Consider the following 25457-nt stretch of genomic DNA (forward strand, 5'->3'; position numbering starts at 1 on the left):
GTAGCTCACAATAGGAAATGCTAATGCTCCTGTGTCACCCTGGGCTCTGTGTGTGTGTGTGTGTGTGTGTGTGTGTGTGTGTGTGTGTGTGTAGGCCAGATGTAAGCCTCAGGTGTCCTCCTCAGTCTCTCTCCATTGTGTTTTTTAGTGCAGGGTCTCTCACTGGACCCTGAGCTCTCCCATTGGCTAGATTGGTAGCCAATGAGCTGCAGGGATCTGCTTGTTTCTGCCTCCACTGTGCTAAGACAATAATCACTTCATGTTGCTCCCACAGCTGTGCTGAGAATCAAACCCAGGTCCTTGTGTTTGCAATGTAAGCATTTTACAAACTGGGCCATCTTTCTGGCCCCTTTTCAGAGATTTTATTTTAAGGGAACACTAATAAACCTTAATAAGGCCTTGTTATATGGTCCTCAGATATCATAAGCAAACTCCAGCCCTATAAACTACCTTTACCTCAAATTTTTTTAATTTCCATTTTAATTTAACTTTTATTTTTAAAGTTAGTATTGCTGTGTGTGTGTGAAAGTACAGGCACATATATACCACCACAGGTATGTGGAAGTCAGAAGACAACTTTGTGGTTCTCTTTCCATTTTATGTGGACTCTAAAGATAGAACCTCTTAGGGTTATAGAGACAAAGACTTTTCATCACAGCTCCACCTCTCCGGCCCTCCCTTTCCCAGTTAATAAACTGAAAGATAAAGAATCTATTCTTTAGAGCCTCAGGCGACCAGAGTTCTGCTTGAGACCGTGATGCCAATGATACCTGCAGATGAAGTCTGTTTCCCCTTCACATTTGGCCAAACAGTCTGCTATGCTTCCTGCCGCTAGCTGCTTCTTGGTGAGGCTATGCAGTGAAGCCCCCTGTGTGCTTACATAGCCATCCAGTGAGTCCCCTTGTCCTGAAAGAAAAGTGAAAACTGAGTCAATTGGCTGACAACATTGTTCATTATCATGGCTGTGGTGTGCATGCATGTATGTGCATGTGTGTGTGTATGTATGTGTGTATGTCTGTATGTGTGTGTATATGTGTGTGTATGTGTGTGTATGTGTGTATATGTGTGTGTATGTGTGTATGTGTATCTGTGTGCATGTGTGTATGAATGAGTATATGTGTGTATGTGTGTGTATGTATGTGTGTATGTGTGTGTATGTGTATCTGTGTGCATGTGTGTATGAATGAGTATATGTGTGTGTATGTGTGTGTATGTGTGTGTATGTGTGTATGTGTGTGTATGTATGTGTGCATGTGTGTATGTGTGTGTGCATGTGTGTGCGTGTGTATGTGTATGTATGTGTGCGTGTGTGTGTATGTCTATATGTGTGTGTATATGTGTATATGTGTGTATGTGTGTATGTGTATCTGTGTGCATGTGTGTATGAATGAGTATATGTGTGTATGTGTGTGTATGTATGTGTGTATGTGTGTGTATGTGTATCTGTGTGCATGTGTGTATGAATGAGTATATGTGTGTGTATGTGTGTGTATGTGTGTGTATGTGTGTATGTGTGTGTATGTATGTGTGCATGTGTGTATGTGTGTGTGCATGTGTGTGCGTGTGTATGTGTATGTATGTGTGCGTGTGTGTGTATGTCTATATGTGTGTGTATATGTGTATATGTGTGTATGTGTGTATGTGTATCTGTGTGCATGTGTGTATGAATGAGTATATGTGTGTGTATGTATATGTGTATATGTGTGTATGTGTGTGTGCATGCGTGTGTATGTGTATGTGTGTACATGTACAAGCACATTCATGCATATATCTCATGGCTTTTTAATTTATTTGTTTTTTTTAATCAACCAAATAACACTAGCTGTTACTTTTGTGGCTGAATGCATTGTGGTAGAAGAAGAAGGAGAAGGGGGGAGGGGAGGGTAGGGGGACCTAGAGGTCCTGAGTTCAAATCCCAGCAACCACATGGTGGCTCACAACCATCTGTAATGGGATCCCATGCCTTCCTCTGGTGTGTCTGAAGACAGCTACATTGTACTTATATATAATAAATAAAATAAATCTTTTAAGGAGGAAGAGGAGGAGGAGGCAGAGAAGGAAGAAGAAGAAGAAGAAGAAGAAGAAGAAGAAGAAGAAGAAGAAGAAGAAGAAGAAGAAGAAGAAGAAGAAGAAGAAGAAGAAGAAGAAGAAGAAATCCTTATTCAGATCATCAGTTCCAGTAGGTTATAATAGATTGAAAGCACAGTTAGACTGGAAGATTGGTAACGGAGGCCCATGTAACCACCTCTCAGAACTCTACCAAACTTTAAAGAGTAAATTATACCACTCAGTGTTGTTTGCCCCGTGATAAGCCAGTGAGGCCCCAGCAATGAAATTTGATTTTCATTTGATCTTCAGGAGAGAGAGTGGCATGAGGAGGCTGTTGATCAACTGCCAGTGATGTATGCTTTTCAATGACATATGACTTTTATTCTTGATGATGAAAGTATCTGGCATTTCAGAGGAAGTCATTAAAAAGTAGAGCCTGATACAGATACTGGCTTCACTGTTGTTGTTGTAGTTGTTGTTGTTGTTGTTGTTGTAGTTGTTGTTGTTGTTGTTGTTGTGGCAAAGTCTTTCTAAGGAGCCCTACTTGGCCTAGCACTCAAGCCATCCTCCTGCTTCAGCCTCCCAAGTACAGAATTACACAGGTGTGCTACCATGCATGGCCTGCCTCTGATTTTTGTGAGATGCATTCTAAGACAAAGTCCCTTGCTTTCTCCCTTGTCCCCATAGAAGTGGTCACAGCTGCCGGGTGTCCCCTGGGCTAAGGAGCTACAATGCTGGCTTAAGCTCAGATGACTCTGCTCTGAGCCTGAGTCCCCACTACTACATTTTTGTGTGCGTGTAAATGCTCACGATTTCCATAGAGGTTAGGGGACAAAGAGGTTAACGAACACAGCAAAGTCTTCATGGAATTAGGCAACATAGCAACCTTGACCTCTGGAGGGAAAGCAAAGCCAGATCCAGCAAGTTAACAAATGACCAGGATCGGAAGCAGGGAAACTTGAGAAGACAGTTGGTAAATACAGACTCCTCTTTGAAAGTCTACCCTCTCTGGTGACTTCAGCCTTCCTCAGTGCTCCAAACTGGAAGGCTGGGTAGGAAGTGGAAAGTCGGCCAATGCCTTTTCTGTCATCAGAGTTGATGTGGGTGTAAGAGATTATGGAGAAATGGAACATTTTAGGCTTGTGTTCTATTCAATTCAAACTCTCACTTTGAGAAGACTCAAGTTTTGGGAATCTGTAGAGCTGTATGTGATTTGGAAGACTCACGGCCACTCTGCACCGTGTGTCTACACAGAGTTGGGTTAGCGCTGCAGAGAGTTCTTGGGAGTGGCCGAGGAAGGTTTCAGATGACGATGGAGAGGAGAGCCCTCTGTCTGGATCTCCAGCTTTGGTCATGTTTAATGGTACACAGCCACCCAAGGAGGGGCTGCCATTCCCAATAAAATTTCCCCAAGGATGATTGACTCTTCTCTTTTGTATTTGAAAATTTTCTCCAAGTCTTTATCTCTTCTATTTACCTCCAGGGCTCTTGTAGAAATAAGGTTTACTATAGTATATTGATAAGGAGACTTGAAACAAATCCTTTAGTAGAAAAATTATTTCTATTTCTCTGTTAGAGATGAAATATAGATGTGTATAATCATCAAAGCAAAGACACTTTTTCCATCACTGTGGTGTGTGTGTGTGTGTGTGTGTGTGTGTGTGTGTGTGTGTGTGGTGTGTGTATATATGTGGGTGTGTGCACTTGAGTGTGTAAAATTAAATCTCTGCTGAGCTTGAGGGATGATACTTTTTGTCCTAACACTTGGGAAGCAGATGTAGTCCTCTGAGAATTAAAGGCTAGCCTGGTCTACATAGCAAGTTTTAGACTAGCCAGGACTACATAATATGACTTTGTCTTTTAAAAAAATTAGTAGTTTGTACACAGCTGTGGAAGAAGCTTTCTTACCCTCTCGCTGGCTATCTCTATGCAATAGGAAAATGAAAGTCAAGCCATTTCTGCAGATAATGACAGTAAGTGCTTTGACAAAGACCTTATGACACCCCCCCCCGCATTGGCAGAGACACACGTTAGTCCTGCTGCAGGGGAGTTGCTTCTAACATTTCGGTGTGACCCCTAAGCTTGTAGTGTCCCAGTGCTAATTTCTATGGGCCGAAGTAGGACACACACACACACACACACACACACACACACACACACACACACACACAATGTGTCTAGCACCCTTGACCTCTGAAGAATAGGTATTTGTTTAATTACTGCATACATATGTCACTTTGAAATTGACCCGTGAGACTCATGGAAGCCTCAGACCCATGCAAACCCTTCCTTCAACCAAGCAGAAAATCCCAATGGGAACAAGATGGATCAACAAAAGCTTCTAGTGAGTCACACTGAAAATGAGGCAAAGAGGTAGGCCATCTAACCCCAGTAACTACCGCCACCAGGAACTGAACCCAGGGTTTCAATTATGCTGGCCAACTGCTCTACCATTGAGCCACATCCCCCTCTAACTAGAGTCCTTAGTCATACCCTGCTGCAGTGCCAAAATCCCCCATCAATTAGGTTTGCAAAGCCACTGGTGGCTTGTCCTACCTGTTCATCCGTACCCAAACACTATTCACAGGGAAACTGAGTTTATGTCAAACTCCTCAGTCTGAGACTTTGAACTGAAAGTCCCGTAAACTGATAGCTCATTTAAATGAACTGCCCACGAAGACACAGCAGATCTATTTTTAATAGATGGCTAGAATTTTAAAAAGCTGAAGGAAAACCGTGCATCAGGTCTTACCTGGTTTCAGAAACAAGAGAAACAGAAGGATTATTTCCTTATGGTCCATGTTGGGACTGGCCAACAGCACCTGGACAACTGTGTCCCAGTCCCAGGTGTTGACTTAAAGGGGAGCAAAGGCATCCGCAAGCAAGGTAGTCTGATGAGGTTAATCATTGTCTGGGCCCCCTGCCACCATACACAGAAGGAGCAAACATTACCTCGAACAGGGAGCTTACAAAATGTTTGAGCAGAGCCTGCAGTAGATGCTGGAAGTGATGGCAGTGGCCCTCCCCACTGGGCCCTCCTTCCTCCTCCCTCCTCCCTTTCCCCTAGGCCACCATGTTCCCAGTCTCCTCTCATTTCTTTCTCTCTTCTTCCACTTGCTGAGTGACTCCCATATGCCAGATACTGCCAAGTGGTCCACACTCAGCCTCGTTTGTCCTTCCTGGCAATTGGTTGTACACTGTTCTCATTTTCAGAAGAGGGGCCCGGGGTACCACGTGATGGCTCAGTGTATGTATTGCGTAATGCGTACGAGCTTGTTTTTCATTCTCTATGTCGCGAGTAGCAGTTGGTCTCGGTTTGGTTTGGCTTTGGTGATCCCTCAGCTCCATTCCAGCCTTGGTGTTGACTAAGCAGTTTGATTAAGTCGTATCATTTTTACAATGCTGTCATATGTGGGTTGCTTTCAAACTTAGGCACGACATAGCCTCTGTCCTGGTGTGTTTTAGTCCTTGACCGGCCTGTATAGTGAGACTCGGCATTGCCAGACTAGAGCCACACCATGGAGAGGCACTGCTAGCCTGCTGTGCAGTGTTGAAATCAGTTTGAGGGCTGGAGAGAGAACTCAGTGGTTAGAAGCACTTACTGCTGCTCCAGAGAACCTGAGTTCAGGTCCCAGCACCCACATCAGACAGCCCACAGCCACTTGTAACTCAAGCTCCAGGGGATCTAATGTCCTCTTCCAGCCTTTGAGGACACACACACATGTATTTATGTATGTGTGCATATATAGGTATATACATATGTATGTGTATATGTATGTGTATACATGTACATGTATATGCATATACCTATAAATGCATATCTGTATGTTATATGCATGTACATACATATATATGTATTTTACATATGTATGTATATATATATGTATAAATTATCTTCCACTTCCCAGTCTTTTCTTTTTTTTTTTCTTTTTTCTTTTTTGCTAAAGACTTCGGACTTTATTGGATAAAAAAAAATTACAAATAATATAGCAATTAGAGCAAAATCAGTTCTTATAGGACTATAATTTAAATACAACACCAAATTTAAAAAAATATCTAATAACCAAGTCTGCATGTCAATGCCATTCTCACGATACAGATTTACAGGCAACCATCAACTAGAGAACAGAGCAGTTCCACCGTGATAGGTATCCTTTCCTACATCCTAGAACACAAAATGCTTCTGAAATTAAAGCTCGTTTACAGTGTTCAAACAGCAAAGTACTTCAAGCAAAGTTTTAATTCTTTCCCGTGGAGCCGAAGCCTCCTGAGCCTCTCTCAGTGTTATCCAGTGTTTGCACCTCCTCTAAGTCTGGATAAAGAATCCGCTCCCAAATGAGCTGCGCGATCCGGTCACCTTTTTTCACCTCGAACTTCTCTTTTCCAAAATTGAACAGCACGACGCCGACATTTCCTCTATAATCTTCGTCTATGACACCGGCTCCTACATCTATGAAGTGCTTTACAGCCAAGCCAGAACGTGGAGCCACTCTTCCGTAGCACCCAGAAGGAACAGCTATCTGAATGTCTGTCTTCACAAGGGCTTTCTCCATGGATGGAATTGTATAATCATAGGCATAGGCCCTGACTCCATGCTAGGCACACATCTAACCTGCTAACGTTTCTCTTGAGGAGGGTGAACCAGCGCACGCTCCGGGTCCGGTCCGCGCGCTCCAGGTCCGGACTCCTCTGCTTCCGCCGCAGCTTAGGCTTTGCGCGGACGAGAGCGTAAGCGAGCGGAGCAGAGAAGGTTGGAGTCGGCTGCGCAGCAGCGCGCACAAGAGCGGCATGGCGCTGGAGGCCCCGCAGGCCTTGAGGCCGCTGCCCCCCAGTCTTTTCTTAATATCCTTTCCAGTGTGTATATTTCCTCTATATGAACTCACAGTATCATGGTAACACCCTCATGCTTGGCACAAAGCAAAAGTGGATAGATTCAGTTGCAAGAATATCTTTTCGTTTATTTTTGTTGCTTTGAGATAGTCTCCTACTATAGCCTGAGCTAGCCTGGAGCTCACAGTGATCCTCCTGTCTCTGCTGCCTGAGTGCTAAGACCATAGGTGCGTGTCACTCTCTTCCAGCCATCTCAACTTTAATGGTAGAGTCTGGATGTTTTCCCGGCTGGAGGCCAAAATGCTTTAAAACCTCCTGTGTTATATTTGAAAATATTTAGAATTAGACTCCGCTCCATTGGTGTGGCGTAGGGACAAAGCAACTCTGTTCTTTCCTGGTTACGAACTCCTTCCCATGACAACTAGTTACAGGATTAGGTGCCAGGATATCTCAGGTAGAACCTTGTATAGAATCCCATGAGAATAAGGCCCATGCAGGAAAACCTCGAAGACAAACCAGGAAAGTGAGAGGCAGGCAGTAGATCATGGTGCTGGGCACCGCTCCTCCTTGAGGAAGCCAGGAGTGTGTTAGACTCAGGAAGCTGATAAATGTATGAGGCTGAGTCAACTTCGAGATCCACAAGGCCCTCCCTCAGTTCTAAATGAGCAGAGAAATGGCGTGAGATTTTTCTCCTTGGTGGAGCCACCTGCTCCTGGGACGAGAGCATTAGGGGAGATCCTGTGATGAAAGCAACCTTTGTTAATTCCTTGGTCCTCCCAGCTAAGATTCAGTTGGAATTGGTTTCTTTGGCCTGCGATGTATGCCCTGTGAGAGTGAACAGACATGCCGCTGGAGGTATATTTCACACAGCAGACAGATGGGGAGCACCTGAGTGTGAACTTGCCCTGAACCCGCTGGCCCAGTTTAATAAATTAGCAATCCAGAAAGTCAACAACAAGCAGCTTTTTTTTTCTTCCGAAAGAATTGGGGAAAATAAAACCAGATTCCACAAATACATAATGGCTTTGGTATGCCAGCATATGTTGCCTTCTACTTAAAGACTTCTTCTAGCCTTCCTCCTTGACCAGTCACCATAAGAATGTTATCAGTACAACAATGGCAAGCAACCAGAGCTTCCAGGGACTAAGCCACTACCTAAAGACTATACATGGACTGACCCTGGACTCTGACCTCATAGGTAGCAATGAATATCCTAGTAAGAGCACCAGTGGAAGGGGAAGCCCTGGATCCTGCTAAGACTGAACCCCCAGTGAACTAGACTGTTGGGGGGAGGGCGGCAATGGGGGGAGGGTGGGGAGGGGAACACCCATAAGGAAGGGGAGGGGGGAGGGGGATGTTTGCCCAGAAACCGGGAAAGGGAATAACACTCGAAATGTATATAAGAAACACTCAAGTTAATAATAAAAAGAAAAGAAAAAAAATGTTATCAGAACTCTATGCCCACAAAAATGTTTTGTCTGTTTTTTATTGTTAATTTTTATTGTTTTTTATTGGCTTTTGTTGTTTTGAGTGACTTCAAAGGTTTGAAACATCCCCCACAGGCTCATGAGTTTAAACACTAATCCCCACTTGGTGGCGCTGTCTTGGGAGGTTGTAGAACCTTTTGGCTTGTGCCTGTGGGTTGCCATGTTCCTCAAAGGCCACCAGTCGTAAGCAAGCTGTCTGGTGTTTCTGCTGCCGCAGACAGGGGCCTATTCAGCAGAAGGCTGTTCAGTTGAAACAGATCCTTCTTCCAAGTTGCTTTTGTCTGTGATTTTGCCCAGTGATAAGAAAAAATAGTTAACGTAGGAGGAGTCAGTATGTGGCTGCTGTGTGCGACTGTGACTGTCCTCCAGGCCAAGCAGCAGACACCTTGCAGAATTCAGCTGATTAACCCAGCAGGGATTTGTCAAATGTTACACCCCTCGTGGACAGTTATGAGACCCTCACTGTATGCAACTCTGTCTTAAAACCACATGGTCTTTGGGAAGGACTAGAGGGCATAGAACAGGGAAGGATGGCCTCTTTCTCTGTGACTATGGGAAAACCATCATCTTGTGGGTAAAGAGTTTCTGACCTCTTGGAGGAGGAACACACACACTCCTACGACCCCTCCCCTATGTTCTATAAGGAAGCCCAATAAATTCATTCGTTCCCCCAGAATGAACTTTAGTCGAATCATGCTTCCCAGGAAGAGAAAGAGCAGGAGGAGGAGTCATTGTTTATGTCTCTCCCTGGGAAGAAATTTTGGCAACAGTGCACCCCCAACAAAATTCTAGTATTAAGATTCTGCTCTGTTACTTTGTAAATCAGATTACCTCCTAAAGGCCTTGTGTATCATTCTCTACCTGGGACAGCGGGAGCAGAGCACTTTGGCTCTGCTGTGGTGACACAGGGCTCTGCCTGAAAGCCTAAGAGGGAAAGACCGTGGCTGGAGAATGTGTTGCTCAGCTCTGAACGAGGGTAAAGGCCTGGAGACTTCCACATAGTGAGTCCTATGTCAGTCTTCTGAATCCTGGGTGTTGGAAGAGATAATCTTAACTAAGAAAATGTCTCCATAAGATTGGCCCTTACGCAAACCTATGGGGCATTTTCTTGATGGATGATTGATGTAGGTGATTCCCTCTCACTAGGAGGTGGTGCCAGTCCTGGGTGGGTGGTCTTACAGTATAAAAAGAAAGCAGGCTGAGCAAGCCAGGGGAAGCATTCTTCCAATACTTCTGCTTCACTCCCTGCCCTGACTTCCCTCGGTGACCCGGAAATATAAGGCAAAAAAAAAAAAAAATGAACCCTTTCCTCCCCCAAGTTACTTTCCATTACGGCTTTCGTCACAGCAATAGAAACTGGGGAGATGGGGTTCCAGTCTCACCTGACGCTGAAGCTGTAGCCAGGTAACCTGTGTCTGAGTTTTACACCTTCCTGGGATTTCACACTGGTTCTACCCTCCTCCTGCTCCAGGCTCTGCCAAGTGAGAGTTTTCTTTCCAGGACATTCTCTCCCATGAGTCGTCTGAGGAGACCCAGTAAGACCTGTCATTTCAAAATAAACCACCAGGGCTCCCCGGGGAGATGGGAAGGTGGTAAAGCACTTACTACCCAAGTGCAAAGACCTGCATTTGGAACTGGGACCCACAGTTTCTGTAGAAAGCCAGACACAGTCGCTTCTAAGAAGAGATGGGAGGTCAAGACAGAATCCCCAGAAACTCAGTGAGCCAGCCAGTCTGATGCATTCAACAGCAATCAAGAGAAGTCTCCTCAGAAGAGGATGGACCCAAGGTTGTGCTTTCTACTTGTGCAGTATCGAGAGAGAGAGAGAGAGAGAGAGAGAGAGAGAGAGAGAGAGAGAGAGAGAGAGGAGAATAAAGCAAATGCCCACTAATTTAGTAAGGACTCACACCGCATCCCTTTCAAGGTTCTTCCCAGTTTGCCCCACCCTTGGTGGCAACTTCCTGCTTTTACCAGGTTGGTCTTTCATGGCAAATGCCTTAGGTACCTGTTCTAATTATCTGGCGGCAGCTGGTGGCAGCTGTGTGTCAGCCTTTGTTCCCCAGCCCCCAGGACCCTGTAATGACAAAGAATCTTATCAGCCCTCACCTCCTGGAAAGAGATTACAGGCTGCCCAGTTAGCACAGTGGTTAAAATATAATCTATGAGGGGACACTTTCTAAATCAGCCCATAGGACTCCTTTGCCATCCGGTGAGGTAGCATTTCCTTAGCCAGGTTATTCTTGAAGTCCACTCATCTCTGTAAAAGAACCTAGCCTTCCCTGCTCACTGCCCCCAATAGACTTGTTGTGTGTTTAAGCGTAACCCTGACAGGGGAGAAGAAAGCCAGCGTAGAAGCCTCAGAGCTGGGGTTGAGCCAGGAAGCGGGCACTTCTGGCTGCCAGGACCAGATTCACCATGGAGAGAGCAGATGCAAGCCATCTCTCTCTCTCATTGCTCCTCAAACTCACTAAGACAAAAAGGAATCTTATGTCACAGTATATGGGGGTTCACAGACAAGAAAGGACACAAAGGAAAGCTGATCCCATGCTAAGCCTGGTGCCTAGCTTGTGCGTGATGTCACAGCTTCCTGGCTGTATTATGAATATAGCATGAAATATTCTTCTCTGGGATGTGGGATGACAGGTACTGGTATAAAATCTAATGTGCTCACAATTAATTCAAAGCAAAATGTGTGTGCATTTGGATCTGTGTGTGAATGCTTTAGGGGCACCTGGGGGTGATAGATGTTTGTACCAAATTTAAGAAAATTTGGTGATTACAAAGCTGTTGGGGGAAGGGCATGAGAGCTACAGAATCTCTCACTCAGCTGATTGCTGTGGGCTCGGGATGAGGAAAAGGGGCCCCCTGCTACCTCTCCATTCCCCTGACTAAGGGACAGAGGACCCTTAAGGACTGCTCTTTGTGACCCGAGCAGCAGCATCTACTCCTAAACTCAGAATTGGGTGCCTGGGCAGATTTTAGGCTGTTTCCACCTCCTGGGTCATTCAGGCACCCAAGTGTCCCCACACTTAGCCAGGACATGGTGAAATCCACTTCCACATTGCCACTGGATCTTGGGTTACAACTCTTCCTCCTCTCACCCCAGCCCTGCCTGCCCCATGTTCTGCAGTCCACACCAGTGTCTGAGTGTGAAGGTCAGGGGCTACCAGGAGCCCATGACAACAAACGTCACCTCAAGAACTTCTCCCTTCAGTGTGCGTTTCTTCAATGGACACAGTATTCCGCAGGGTACTGAGTGTGGAGGGTGTCAGGGGTGTACCAGACACGACTCCAGCCCTGGGGGGTGTTTCTCTGAGAAAAGAGATCCACATGGAGGATAAGAATACACCAGGAGGCTGAGAGAGGAGGAGAGGCATGTGCCAAGCATATGGAATGTGGGTGCCCTGTCCTAGGCAATGAAGGAATTCAGGTTGGTGTAAGGGCTGGTCCCACTACCAGACTGCCTGTGCCATGTCAAAGAGGTCACACTGGAACAAAAACAAAATGCAGCAGTTGCATCCAAGGCCTTCAAAATCCAAGGCTAGCCTTTCTGCCAGATAGGATGATGTCGTGGGTATTCAAAATATTCAAAGCCTTTTAGCTTTTTTAGTGGCAGCCACTCTGTCACTTTCACGGGGGTGGGGGTCGACTCCATGGGACATAAACAGCTCACTGAGTCCAGCTAAATGATTATCAACTCCGTCTCCCTTTGGCTGCCCCTCAAAACTTTCTACACCTCTCCAAAGATCACCCAATACAAAGGCAGGGATAAAAAGAAACATTGTAACGAATTGGAGCTAAAACTTGTCACAATTTTATATACTTACAAAAGTAGTTTATCAAATAAACACTCTGGGAGCCGGGAAGGGTTCAGTTGAAGTCACCTATTGCCATGAAATGGATCACCCAAAACACAGTTTTAACAGCAGCTTTCAACCTTTGGGTGATGAGCCCTTTCGGGGAGAGGGGATGTCACATATCCTGCATATTAGATATTTGCATTGCAATTCAGAACAGTAGCAAAGTTGTAGTTATGATGTTACAAGAAAATACTTTTGTGGTTGGGAGTCACTACAACATGAAGAACTCCATTAAAGGTTGGCAGTGTTAGCATGGTTGAGAACCCCTAGCTTAGAATAGGATTGGCTCTTTTATTAATCTCTCTCAGTCACGGCATACAGACTCCACCCGACAGTTCTGTTATTTGAGGTCTCCTGTGGTTTGGGGTCAGATGATGGTTACATAGTTTCCTTGCTCATCTGACCTATGTTGACCCCCGCTATCGCTGGGGCTTCAACAGGGGACTGTCCCGGAGGGCAGACCTGGTTGAACACAGTGGGCCACAAAGGTAAAGGCAGAGCAGAAAGATATAAAAGTGGGAGAGGGACTTGGTGGGGGGGGGGGGACTCAGGGGCATAGGGGGAGGGTAAGAGAGGGACAAGTGTGACCAGGATGTACTACACACATTTGGGAAAGAATAAGTTAGTTTTCTTAATACCCCCCTTTAAATGCCTCCTTTCCCCCCACCTGTTACTGCTCAAATTTTTGGAATTCTGGGCCTTACTGGCTTCAAGCACTTTGAAGGTCAAGCCATAAAACTAGGACTCTTACTCCCAACAGAGGAGCCGGGGGTATAAAAGTTCTTCAAGACCACAGTCATTAATAGGTAAAATGACTTAGATATGGATTTTATTAGTGGCTAACTTAGGCATCTCGTTATCCTGAAGATAGCTGGAATAGCCTGGTGTGGTGGAGCATGCCTTTAATCCCAGCACTCAGGAGGCAGAGGAAGACACATATCTGTAAGTTCAAAGCCAGCATGGTCTATATAATGAGCTCCCCGCTAACTAAAGTGTCACCTGTCTCAAAAATAAATTGTGTGTGTGTGTGTGTGTGTGTGTGTGTGTGTGTGTGTGTGTGTGAGAGAGAGAGCTACTAGGTGTGGCAGACTTGTTGGCTCTCTGCCAGCAGAAACCATACTGAAGGCTGCATTCTGCAAACCTGCTCTCCACGTTGCTCACACCAGCTGTGCTATTTGATGCTTTATTCACCAGGGGTTTCGCATTACTGTTATTTCCTGCCAGTTTGGAGATCAAGGCACGGAAACTCACCCATAACCATGCCAGCGGAACCCAGCAGAGCCACGTTCTGACCCCCAAACCCAGGTTTCAAGGGATTCCCTTTAATCATCACATGGCCCTACTGTGCGGAAGCAGTGATAACACTGACCCTTGTGCTGTATGTGACTTGGTTTAATCGTCATCCTGAAACTATGAGGGAAGCACTAACCTTATGATTCACAAGTGCCGACTACTGGAAGAGATGAGGCTCTAATAGAGTCAGTAACTTGTCCCAGGTCGCACAGCCAGCGAAACCAGCTAGAGCAGGGATTATTAGCATCAACGTCATGCATGCCCTTCACTCCCGTGCCTTGCTGCTGCAGACCACGCCAGCCACGATGCTACCACAGCCATCTGCGGCGGGACTCGGACAAGCACTTATCAAGTACCTACACTGTTCTGTTCACAAAGCCCTTGGAAACCCAAAGAGGCAAACCCAAGCAAAGAATAAATTCAAGCCCGCATCCACGTCCTGCTATACTCACTAGCGACCACCAGGTGGCGCGTGGCCTACTCTAGACTGCAGATGACCGAACTTGCCTGGGCGTGTGCTTTTGGATGTTTTGCTCTCAGCTTCCACAGGTTTTTTGTTTGTTTGTTTGTTTGTTTTTGGTTTGGTTTGATTTGGTTTGAGGTTGTGGTTGTTGCTGGTGCTGCTGCTGCTGCTGCTGCTGGTGCTGTTGTTGTAGCTCCAATGGGAGCTAAATTGTAGGAGGAGCCATTACTGCAGACTATTTCCATCCTATGTCCCCAAATCTATACAGGGCAGGTAGGTGCGCCTGTTAAAGTGAATGAAGCGCTCCTCTTTGGGTTCTTTCATTAGCTATCCAGCATGCCTTCAGGAATGTCCATTTCACAGGCAAAGTCAACAAACAGGCAGCCGGTCACCTCACCCAACATCTCTTGGTGGGCCTCCCTCTGAGGAGACATGTTCCTTTTGCAAAGCGGGAAGAAGTTTAGGCCACATGACGTGGAAAGGTTGCCTCGCCCAAGGGCTTGGCTTTGCAGCACATCATCCCGAAACCACGTCCTCTGAGGGATCCCAGTGCCTGGAGGTAATGACGCACTCTGAGTTAAATCCAACCCAGAGAGGTGCTGGCGGAGCTGGAAAAACCTATTTCTACATCAAAGAACGTTTTCTCCTTCCTTTCAGGTCATTGACAAACTTGATCCTCAGTCACCCATGGTTTGGACATGTTACACTTTCTGGAAACAGCCGAGAGATTTTTTTAAACAAAAGCATATAACCACAGTGGCCAATAGAGGGCGACAATCACACATTTTTTTTCCTGCAGCCCACCGCTGGAAACTCCAAGTTACAAATCGGCTGCCTTTGCCTACAAAGTTCATAAAGTTGTCAAAATGGACGGAACTAGAAAATATCATCCTGAGTAAGGTAACCTAGACCCAAAAGGATATACATGGTATGCTCTCGCTGATAACTGGATATTAGCCCAGAAGCTCAGATACAACTCACAGACCATATGAAGCTTAACAAGAAGGAAGGCCAAAGTGTGGATGCTTCAACCCTACTTAGAAGGGGGAACAAAATTATCATGGCAGGTAGAGGGAGGGAGGGAGGGAGGGACTTGGGAGAAAGAAAGGATGGGGAGGGAAAAGGGGAGGGCAGGACCAGGTATGGGAAGAGACAGGAGAGAAGTCCACAGGGCCAGGAAAAGGAATAGAAATAAAGTAGCAGTCGGCAGTGGGGAACTTGGGGAACCACTAGAAAGTCCCAGATACCAGGGATTCGAGAGGCTCTCAGGACCCGATGGGGATGACATTAGCCGAAATACCCAACAGCAGGGAGATAAACCTAGAGAGACCACCTCTGGTAATTAGGCCTGGCTCTCAATGAAGGGATGGGGCCACCCACCCATCTAAAGTTTTTTAACCCAGAATTTTCCCTGTCTAAGGGAAATGCAGGGACAAAAATGGAGCAGAGGCTGAAGGAAAGGCTTTCCAGAGACTGCCCCACCATGAGACTCATCCCATCTGCAGACACCAAGGGGGACACTATTGCTGATGCCAAGCAGTGCCTGCAGACAGGAGCCTGGCATGGCTGTCCTCTGAGAGGCTCTGCCAGCACCTGACCAATACAAATGCAGATACTCACAGCCAACTATTGGACTGAACCTGGGGACCCCAATGGAAGAGTTAGGGAGGGACTGAAGGAGTTGAAGGGGATTGCAACTCAATAGGGAAGAACAATGATATCAACCAACCAGACCCCCTAGAGCTCCCAAGGACTAAACCACCAACCAAAGATACACATGGGCTGGTCCATGGCTCTAGCTGCATATGTAGCAGAGGATGGCCTCATCTGGCATCAGTGGGAAGGGAGGCACTTGGTCCTGTGGAGGCTTGATGCCCCAGAGAAGGGGGATGCTAGAGGGGTGAGGCAAGGGTGGATGGGTAGGCGGGGGAGCACCCTCTTAGAGGCAAAGGGGCAGGGGGATAGGTTGGGGGAGTTCTGAAGGGGGGACCAGGAAGGAGGATCACATTTGAAATGTAAACAAATAAAAGGATTAATAATTTTTTAAAAAAAAGAATTTACTATTAAAAAAATCAGTTACATTAGCCGTGCCTCAATGATTTCACACAGCAGATAGGTCTGTGTCCTTCTAAAACTGCAAAACCTGAGTTAAAACCGGCTGAGAGACCAGTCCAAAGGCCGAGGATGAGAGCTGGTGCAAGCACATGACCAGTTCTTCTGGTATTTATGCTTCTGCTGGTGAGGGGGAAGCTGCCGCTGCTGCCGTCTGCATTCCTGCAGTATCTGTGCTTTTCAGACAGGTGGCCCTTCCTCCTTCCTTTTCCTCCCTCCCACAGTTCTCCTGGGGCAGCCAGTGTCCCCATCCTTCAGGGCAAAGAGGAGCAGGACAGTCACCCACTGGCTTGGGTGTTGTCTTCCCCGGGTGCTGAGTGAGCTCATCCGACAGAAGCCCGGAGCTGGACACCGGCAGATGGACTGCCTAGAGTCTGCCAGAAATGACAGTCAGTCTGTTGATGAGAAAGCCTGGAAGTCCAAATCCTTGAAAGAATGACAAGGCTGGGAGAATGTTTGGAGAAGAACTTCATGTTTGAGTCCTTCAGGACTAGGTCTGGTACTGAGATAAAAGCTGTGGAAGAGTTAGAGAAAGGACTGAAGGATCTGAAGGGGTTTGCAACCCCATAGAAAGAACAATATCAACCAACCAGATCTCCTAGAGCTCCCAGGGACTAAACTACCAACCAAAGAGAGTCCCATGACTCCAGCTGCATTTGTAGCAGAGGACGGCATTGTCTGGCATCAATAGGAGAAGAAGCCCTTGGTTCTGTGAAGGCTCTTTTCCCCAGTGTATGGGGAATGCCAGGGTGTTGAGGTGGTAGTGAGGGGGTGGGAGGGAGAGCATCTTCATAGAAGCTCGTGGGGTGGGGGGGATGGGAGAGGGAGGAACTGGGAAAGGGGATAACATTTGAAATGTAAATACATAAACTATACAATAAAAGGAGAGAGGAAGGGAGAGAGAGAGAGAGGAGAGAGAGAGAGAGAGAGAGAGAGAGAGAGAGGCAGGCTCAAAACAAGGACACAAGGAAGCCCGTATAATAGGCTATGTTGCCTCAGCACACTCTGTCTTCAAGGTAAGCTTCCTCTTGCAGCTTCTGCTTCAGGCTGTGGATACGTTCTTAGAAAGCTTCCCAAATCAATTTGTGTTGTGGAGTCTGACATCAAAGGCTATAGACACTGTTCTACCTAACTTTAACTGTCATCTTGACAGAGTATCACTGGAGAAGGGAGTCTCAGTTGAGAGATTGATTGCCCAAACGGGTCTGTCAGTGGGGGATCGCCTTGACTATTAACTGATATGGAGGGCCCAGCCCACTGTGCGTAGCACCATTCTTTGGACAAATGGTCCCATAAGCAAACCACCAATCAACATCTTCCAAAACTTGCACTGTGTTTTCTTGGCTATGAGTTTCCCTGGTTAGAGGTAATAGTAAAGAAGGCTGTCTTCCAGCTCCTGCTTGAATCCTCGTCCCAACTTCCTACAGTGATGAACTATGACCCAGAAGTGTACTGACCCGGAAGTAAAGAAGCCAAATGAAACCCTTCCTCCCCTAAGTCGCTTTCGATCCAAGTGTTTTATTACAGCAACAGAACAAAACCAAAACAGAAAGCTAGCTGTAACCTGGACCGTTGGTCAGCTCTGTCTGAAGCAGGTTATTTAGAACCATGGGTGAGAGGAGAATTCTCTCAGAGGAAAAGCATTTTCGTGAATGAGTGCCTAATGCAGAGCCCTAGCAAACATTTGGAGGTAGAGGTAGTGACCTTAGGGTTTTGAGTCATAGATTTTATTTGCTTCTTCAACAGTGTGGCCAGCCAGCTGGTTACTTAAGCAGGGGAAGGACCTCCATATTTATGGCGGCCCTAGATCTTTTTCTATTTAAAGAAACAGAAAAGGAAAACTTCGCTGCTAAGATTAGTTTCACGCTTTCCCTCCACTATTCTTTAAGCTTCAGTAATTAATAAAAGTATGGCAAACATTAGTTGATATATATATTAATATTAGGATGACTATATTATGTATTAGAATGACTACTACAGATGGATAGCAGAGCTTAGCATATACATCCTCTCACATGGTTGCCCATTTTTCTTACCTGTAGCAAGAACAGTCAGAATGCACTCATTTAGCAAGAATCCCCTCTGATCCGTTAATGGACTGTCATTCTAGTGCAGCACATTAGCCCTCCCACCTGCCCAAGATGCCTTTTTAACTAAAGACCTGTGAAATAGCCGGCAAAGATAAAAAAACCGTGAAATCTGGTCCAGCAACAAGTTTCTCTTATCAGTAGATATTCAGGTCTACCGTTGAGAGAATTTCGTCCCTGAGGGAAAGGGACTAGACAGTATCTATCCTCTTCCAACCCTTCCCCGACATTTCAGAGTTCTCAATGACAAAGCGAACTTTGTTTCCTCAAAGGTGTTCTAGGGAACCAATGAGTTGAATGGGCTTTCTCATGGTGCATGGATGAAGGAGTCACTGACAAGAACGTGGGGGACTCTGGCAGCCATACTGGAAAGTGCATACCCGTCAAGGATAATGGCTTCCACACAGCTGTCCAGATGTCCCTTTCCCCTGGCCTTCCCAACCCGAATACGTTAGACCTTCCCCCAACTCCCAAAGACCCTGAGGCCACATGCAATTAGTGTGGAATTGCATAAAACTGGTTGGGAAGGGCAGCTGGATATTCAGGTAAAAGTCCCATAACCCTTCCCATCCCCTCCTTCAGTGATGTCGGCAAGCCCAGCTGAGATGATATTTCACAAACAGGAGCAGTTAAATTCCTAAAGATGGTGGTGGTTTGGCTTGGAGGACAATCCATACAGCATCTGCTAAGCACGGACACGTGGGAAGGCCTGATGGGAAGTGCCCTTTGGTCCAGATCTCTGGTGTACTGTCATTGTCTGTCTTACTAGCGGAGAGCAAGCATATATCCTCTGGTGAAATTCACTGCAGCCACTACGGTCCACTCAGACAGCGATCACCAGCTGCAGCCACTACAGTCCTTCCGGTCAGGCCTCTTACCACTTCCCCCTTCCAGATGGCAGCTCTTCATGATCTGCTGTGAGCTCCCAGGACCTAAATCTTACCTCAGAACAAGCAGGACCCAGAGCTTCAGGTCTTCCCCTGTCATTCATCAGTGAAGGTGAAAATGCAAGACTCTAGAGAAAGGTTCTGTACTCTGGATTTGGTCCAGGGGACCAAGGAGATCACTTGGCCAGAGCACCCTGTTGCTATTAGGTACACAGATTTGTTCATTTTCTGTTACTCGTTCAGCTTTCCTGGTTAAAAACCACCCTGACATCAGCTTCCCACCCTCACCTACAAGACAAACCACAGAGTCTATTAACTACATTCATTTAAGGGATGCCAATCATATGGGGGATATAAAGCAACTTATCAGCGCTCACCCAACCTAAGATTCCATGTAGCCCAGATCCCTCAAACTCGCTGTTCTTTTGTCTTGACCCTTCTGAGTGGGATTTCTGGCACACACAACCACGGCTGGTTTGGCTAAGTGGCTTTAACCAATCTCTCTCTGACTCAGTTGTTACGGAGCGTGATGGTTTAATTTTTAGGTATCTGGGAGTTTTTCTGATTTTTCTTACTGCTGTTGATTTCTAACTCCATTCCCTGGTCATTAGAAAAGATGCTGGAGGGGTTGGGGATTTAGCTCAGTGGTAGAGCGCTTGCCTAGGAAGCGCAAGGCCCTGGGTTCGGTCCCCAGCTCCGAAAAAAAAAAAAGAAAGAAAAAGAAAAGATGCTGGGAATGGTCCTGAACTCCTCAGACTTGTGAAGAGTTGTTTTGTAAGCTACCGTGTTGTTCTGTCCTGGGGAAAGTGCCCTGGGCATTTGAGAATCAGGCAAGTCCTTTGGTGTCAGGTGAAATATTCATTCAATACGTGCCAATGGGGCAGTTGGCTGTACTACTTCCTTACTGAGCTCCTGTCTAGGTCAGTGGTTCTCAACCTGTGGGTTACAAAAACCCCTTTGGGGGAGTCAAATGACCCTTTCTCAGGGGTCACATATCAGATATCCCACACATCAAATGTTTACATTATGATTCATAGCAGTAATAAAATTACAGTTATGAAGTAGCTATAGTTTTACAGTTGGGGTCACCACATGAAGAACTGTATTAAAGCCATGCATCATTAGGAGGGTTGAGCCCCACTGTTCCAGGTGATGTAACTGTGGGGGGGGGTGAGTTAGTTTTCTCCTGTGGTTGTTTTATTACCTGCTCCTCCCTTCAGACCTGTTCGTATTTGTGTTCTGTATTTAGGGGTCTTAGTGTTTGGTGCATGTAAGTTACTGTTTGTTGTATCTCTGGTAACTCACACTTTGATTATAGGATGACCTCTGTCAGTTTCTTCTTTGTTATATATACACATGCACACAAAAATTTTATATAATTTATAGATAGAAACATGTTAACTCAGTAAGATGTGCACACACACACACACACACACACACACACACACACACACGCACGCACGCATTTTGACATTTTGTCTCATAAAATTCTGACATTACTTTTACATAACCACAACAGCATTTCAATGTGCTTTTTAAAAGTTAAAAATAAATCGGGGCCGAGGCTGGAGAGACAGCTCAGCAGTTAAGAGAACTTACTGCTCCTAAAGAGAATCTGGGTTCCCTTCCTGGCACCCACATGGCAGCTCACAACTGTCCACAGAATTCCAACTTCAGGGCATCCATTGCCTTTTAATGGAATCTGTGGATACCAGACATGAACATGGGGCACATAAGTGAATGCAGGCTAAATGTTATACAGGTAAAAATAAGTAAACATTAAATACAACTGCAACAGCAGTAATAGCAGCAGCAAAAACAACAACGATAGTAATAATTTGGGGCCAAACACACGGCTGAGTGGTTAAGAGCATTTACTTGTCTTCCAGGGGACACACATTTCCTTCCCAGCACTCACATTAGGGCTCACACGTACCTGTTGTTACTCCAGCCCAGATGATCAGATACTCTCTTCTAGCCTTTGCAGGTACCTGACCACACACAGGTACACACCACATACGATTTAAAAATAAAACAAATTTGATAATCATGTCGTCTCCTGGCTACATGTTGACATCCGTGACTGTAACATCACGTAGGATGCCTGCTGTACTTGTTGCTACGGTTTTTTCCTCATTGTTATTTGCATTTTATTTTCCCCGTCATCACAGATTTTTATCTGCTAGCTTTCTCCTCAGCAGTGTGCTGCAAACTTTCCCACTCCGATCTGCTTTTTAACAATGCTCTAAAAAAAAAAAAAGCTCTACCCCTCCCAGTCACCAAACTCAAGCTCTACCCTCTCAAAGTCACCAGTGTAAAGGCTAGAGAGAAGCAAGCCTAGGGGTAGGCCACCCAAGGAGAATGAGGTCATGTGACTGCTACAGCTTCACTACTCTCTCCAATTTTTCTGTAAGAGGCCAGCAGGAGCGTCTGTCTGTCATGCCTCAGTGGCAAGTCAGCTTGCAGTATTCCTTCTGACTCCACAACTCGAAAGGAAACAGCAGGCGCCACCAACTGCACGGCTGCCAGACACCATGCGTTTTCACACAAGCTGTCTAACGCCCACAGTATTCACTGAACACAGAGTGGCTACCATGGCTTCAGAGAAAGGCAGAAAGAAGCAGAGAGAGCTGAAGGGGACCATTGCTGTTGCCCCACCTAGGGCGGGGTTAGACTCCTCTAACCCAAAGTCATCACGAAATAGCATGGACTTGCTCACCTCACCTCACCTCGCCGTCTTCACTTAGGAGCACAGCAGAGAGAACTATTTGCCCCCCTGACCCAGTGTCTAAGTGGGGTGTGTGTCCCATCGATACGGTCCAGTGTGTGAGAAGATGTGGTGTGTTGTCATCATCCTGGGAAATGATCATGATTCAAAAGACGGTTTCTACTGAATGAGTATCAATTTCACATCACCAGAAAACTGCAAAACTGAAAGACTGCTTGTGGTCGGGGAGTGCGTAATGCCATATTTCCCCTGCTTCTTACATCACAGCCTGCCCCGACTATCTCCTAAGCAAGAGTACTCTGCAGATCATTCAATGGCCAAGCCTAGCCTTCATTTTGTGATCATTTTTTTTTTCGGAGCTGGGGACTGAACCCAGGGCCTTGTGCTTGCTAAGCCATCGCTCTACCACTGAGCCAAATCCCCAAGCATTTTGTGATCATTAACAAACTGGATGATCGACACTTAGGGAGAGTCTGTCCTGTCATCTACAGGGCCTCCAACCTCAGCCCCTGAACTCAAGTAGCCTTATCTGAGAATAATGAAGCCCTGGGCTGGAGAGATGGCTCAACGATGCTGGCTTCACAAGCAAGAGAACGAGAGTTCAGCCCCCAGAGCCTGTGTAAATGGCAGGTAAGGCATGGTGAATCACTTCCAACTCCAGTCTCAGAAGCCAGAGACAGGAGATCCCTGGAGCAAACTGGCTAGCCAAACTGGCCGACACAGGAAGCTCTGGGTCTAAGCGAGAGACCTTGTGTGATGGTTTGTACATGTTTGGCCCAGGGAGTGGCACTATTAGGAGGTATGGCCCTGTTGGAGTTGGTGTGTCACTGTAGGCTTTAATACCCTAGTCCTAGCTGCCTGGAAGTGAGTCTTCTTCTAGCAGCCTTCAGATGAAGGTGCAGAACTCTCAGCTTTGCCTGCACCATGCCTGCCTGGATGCAGCCATGCTCCTGCCTTGGTGATAATGGACTGAACCTCTGAACCTGTAAGCCAGTCCCAATTAAATGTTGTCTTTATAAGAGTTGCCTTGGTCATGGTGTCTGTTCACAGCAGTAAGACCCTAAGATACCTTGATCGAATACCAAGGTGGAGACCAGTCGAGGAAGATTCCTGTCATTACCCTTGAGCCTCCACACATGCATTGTTTACATGCACATGTGCTCCCACCCATATGCAACACAGTCACACACATACACAGATACATGCTATATAAATATATATATATATATATATATATATATATATATATATATTCCATGGCACTGTCTGAAGGCAGTAACCGGAGGGGGCAGTCACGTTTTCCCTGGGACACCGCCCACTGAGGGTGGCTCTGTTCATTGATCCAATTGCATAAGGAATGAATTGGTTGTGTTGAAATGAATGAGTATGTGAGCCTCCAACCTTTTCAAAGAACATTAATTAACCTTGAGAACTACTTAGCCTTTAAATTTTTTACATTAAGAGCCCAAAATGGTTAAAAGGCACGTTAGTTAATTTTTCATCACTGTGACAAAATAGGTGAGAAAAAAAAAACTGGATGGATTTCTTCTGACCCGAGGTTCAGAGGGTGGAGTCTGTAGCTGGCTGGCTCCACTGAGCTCAACTTGAGGGGAAGGAAGGAAAGGCAGCATAGTGGAGAGGCTAGATCAGAGGTGTTCATCTCAGGGAAGTTGGGGGGAAAGAGAGAGAGAGAAGAGAGAGAGAGGCAGGTAGACAGAGAGACAGAGACAGAGACAGACTGACTCAGCAGTCAAGAAGCAGAGAGACGGCGGTGATGAAGAGGCTGGACCGTGTGTACCTTTTAGGGGGGCATCCCTAGTGACCTACATCTTTCAGGCAGACTTCTCTTCTGGTTTCTACAGCCTCCTAATAGTCCGTTCAATTATGGAGCTGCCAATGGGCTAATCTATTGATTAGGTGGCACCAAGACGACTTCATGGCATCTCTGAACATGTCCTTGTGTAGTCAAGTCTTAACTGTGTGAGCCTTTTGGGAGACCCTATAGCCGAGGCATAGAACAAAGATTAACATGAAAAGCAACACAAGACTGATGTGCTTTCATTTATTCACACAACATACGCATAGTATCCCAGGGTCTGGGATGCGATTTCAACGGTGACCATCGGAAAGGAATGTGAGTGGGGAGCACCAATGAGGACCGCTGTACATCCATGCAATAAAATCCACAGTTCAGAAATACAGGTGTAGACCGGACATAAGCAGCATGGAGCCCTTGGGAGCAGGATTATTGGGAGACTTTGGAAGTTGCTTGCAGATTGAAGTCTGAAGGAAGACTGAGCTAGAGATGAGCAATGGGGGCATGGGGATAGAATAATCTTCTCTGTAGACTGGACAGAACCAGCAAAGACCCAGAGCTCGGTCACGGTTGTGTGAAAGGAAGGTAAGCACACAGATTGCCTGTAAGGCAACCATTGTCCAAAGTAACGAGGGGAAGCATAAGCATAAGCATAAGCAGACCAATACCCCATCATGCAGGTCTTTATGAAAAACCAGGGAACGGAGTACTAGATTTGCATGTGAGCTGGTAGGCTGTTTGCGTATGGGCAAGCTCCTGCACGCGGGCAAAAGGCTGTTGAAATGAGCAGGGTGAGCAGAGCATGAAGTATTGTCATCACTACCTTGGAAGGAGGTGGCTTGGGGCTACTAGGGTGGAATGGAGCTAGGGAGGGAGTAGGCAAGGTGTGGGGAGAGGTGCACTCCGATTGTATAAAGGGTGGTGATGCCTAAGAGTACAGGAAAGGCAACAGGTGGGGCACGGAAATCGAGTGCGGGGACATCGAAGAAGATGCAGGTAGATGCACCTTGATGATGTAATCCAAATCGAAGTGTCATAGTTAGGGTTTCTATTTCTGTGATGAAACGCCATAACCAAAAGCCAGCTGGGGAGGAGAAGGCTTATTTCATCTTACAGGTATGATGGTAGTACACAGTCCAGAAAAGTCAGGGAAGAAACACAAGGCAGGAACTGATGCGGAGGCCATGGAGGAGTGCTGCTCTCTGGTTTGCTCCTGATGGCTTGCCCATTCAGCTTTCTTATACAACTCAGGATCACCTCACCTGTAGGCCAGGGCGTTTTCTCAGTCGGAGTCCCTCTTCCCAAATGGCTCTAGCTGGTATCAAGTTGACCTGAACTAGCTAGCCCAAGAAGCACAGGAGACATTGGACGCAAGTTTCTGGAAGCCACAAGAGTGGGTAAGTGTGTCCATGTTTATAGGGACATTTTTGTGAGGTATTATTAAAGGAAGATAGAGTTGGGGGAGAGAGGACATTAATATAGTATGATGTCACAGGACATAAGTATAGTGTGAAGTCACAGGATGTTAGTATAGTATGATGTCACAGGACAAATGATAAACAGGCTCTCTTGCCCTCCATGGTAAACAAATGTCTGGCCACACAAATGTCAACACTCAGGCCTGCAGAAAGAAACAGAAAAGAGCATATGTCAGCAGCTTGACAGCACACCTAAAAGCTCTAGAGCAAAAAGAAGCAAATACACCCAGGAGGAGTAGAAGGCAGGAAATAATCAAACTCAGAGCTGAAATCAACCAAGTAGAAACAAAAAGGACCATAGAAAGAATCAACAGAACCAAAAGTTGGTTCTTTGAGAAAATCAACAAGATAGATAAACCCTTAGCCA

General features: G+C 46.2%; 1 protein-coding gene and 1 pseudogene across 1 annotated transcript in view; both read right to left on the bottom strand.

The window, feature by feature from the left end:
- Positions 1-4887, bottom strand: part of Plg (plasminogen) — a 42480-nt gene extending 37593 nt beyond the window's left edge. Inside the window, exons 1-2 of the mRNA NM_053491.2 lie at positions 4802-4887; positions 771-906 (exon numbers count right to left, since the gene is read on the bottom strand). Of these exons, the coding sequence (NP_445943.1) occupies positions 771-906; positions 4802-4850 (185 nt within the window). The 5' untranslated portion in view covers positions 4851-4887. The remainder of the gene's footprint in view (positions 1-770; positions 907-4801) is intronic.
- Dut-ps (deoxyuridine triphosphatase pseudogene) lies at positions 5992-6852 on the bottom strand (annotated as a pseudogene).

The sequence above is a fragment of the Rattus norvegicus genome, chromosome 1, assembly GCF_036323735.1.
Source record: "Rattus norvegicus strain BN/NHsdMcwi chromosome 1, GRCr8, whole genome shotgun sequence".
Taxonomy (NCBI): Eukaryota; Metazoa; Chordata; class Mammalia; order Rodentia; family Muridae; genus Rattus; species Rattus norvegicus.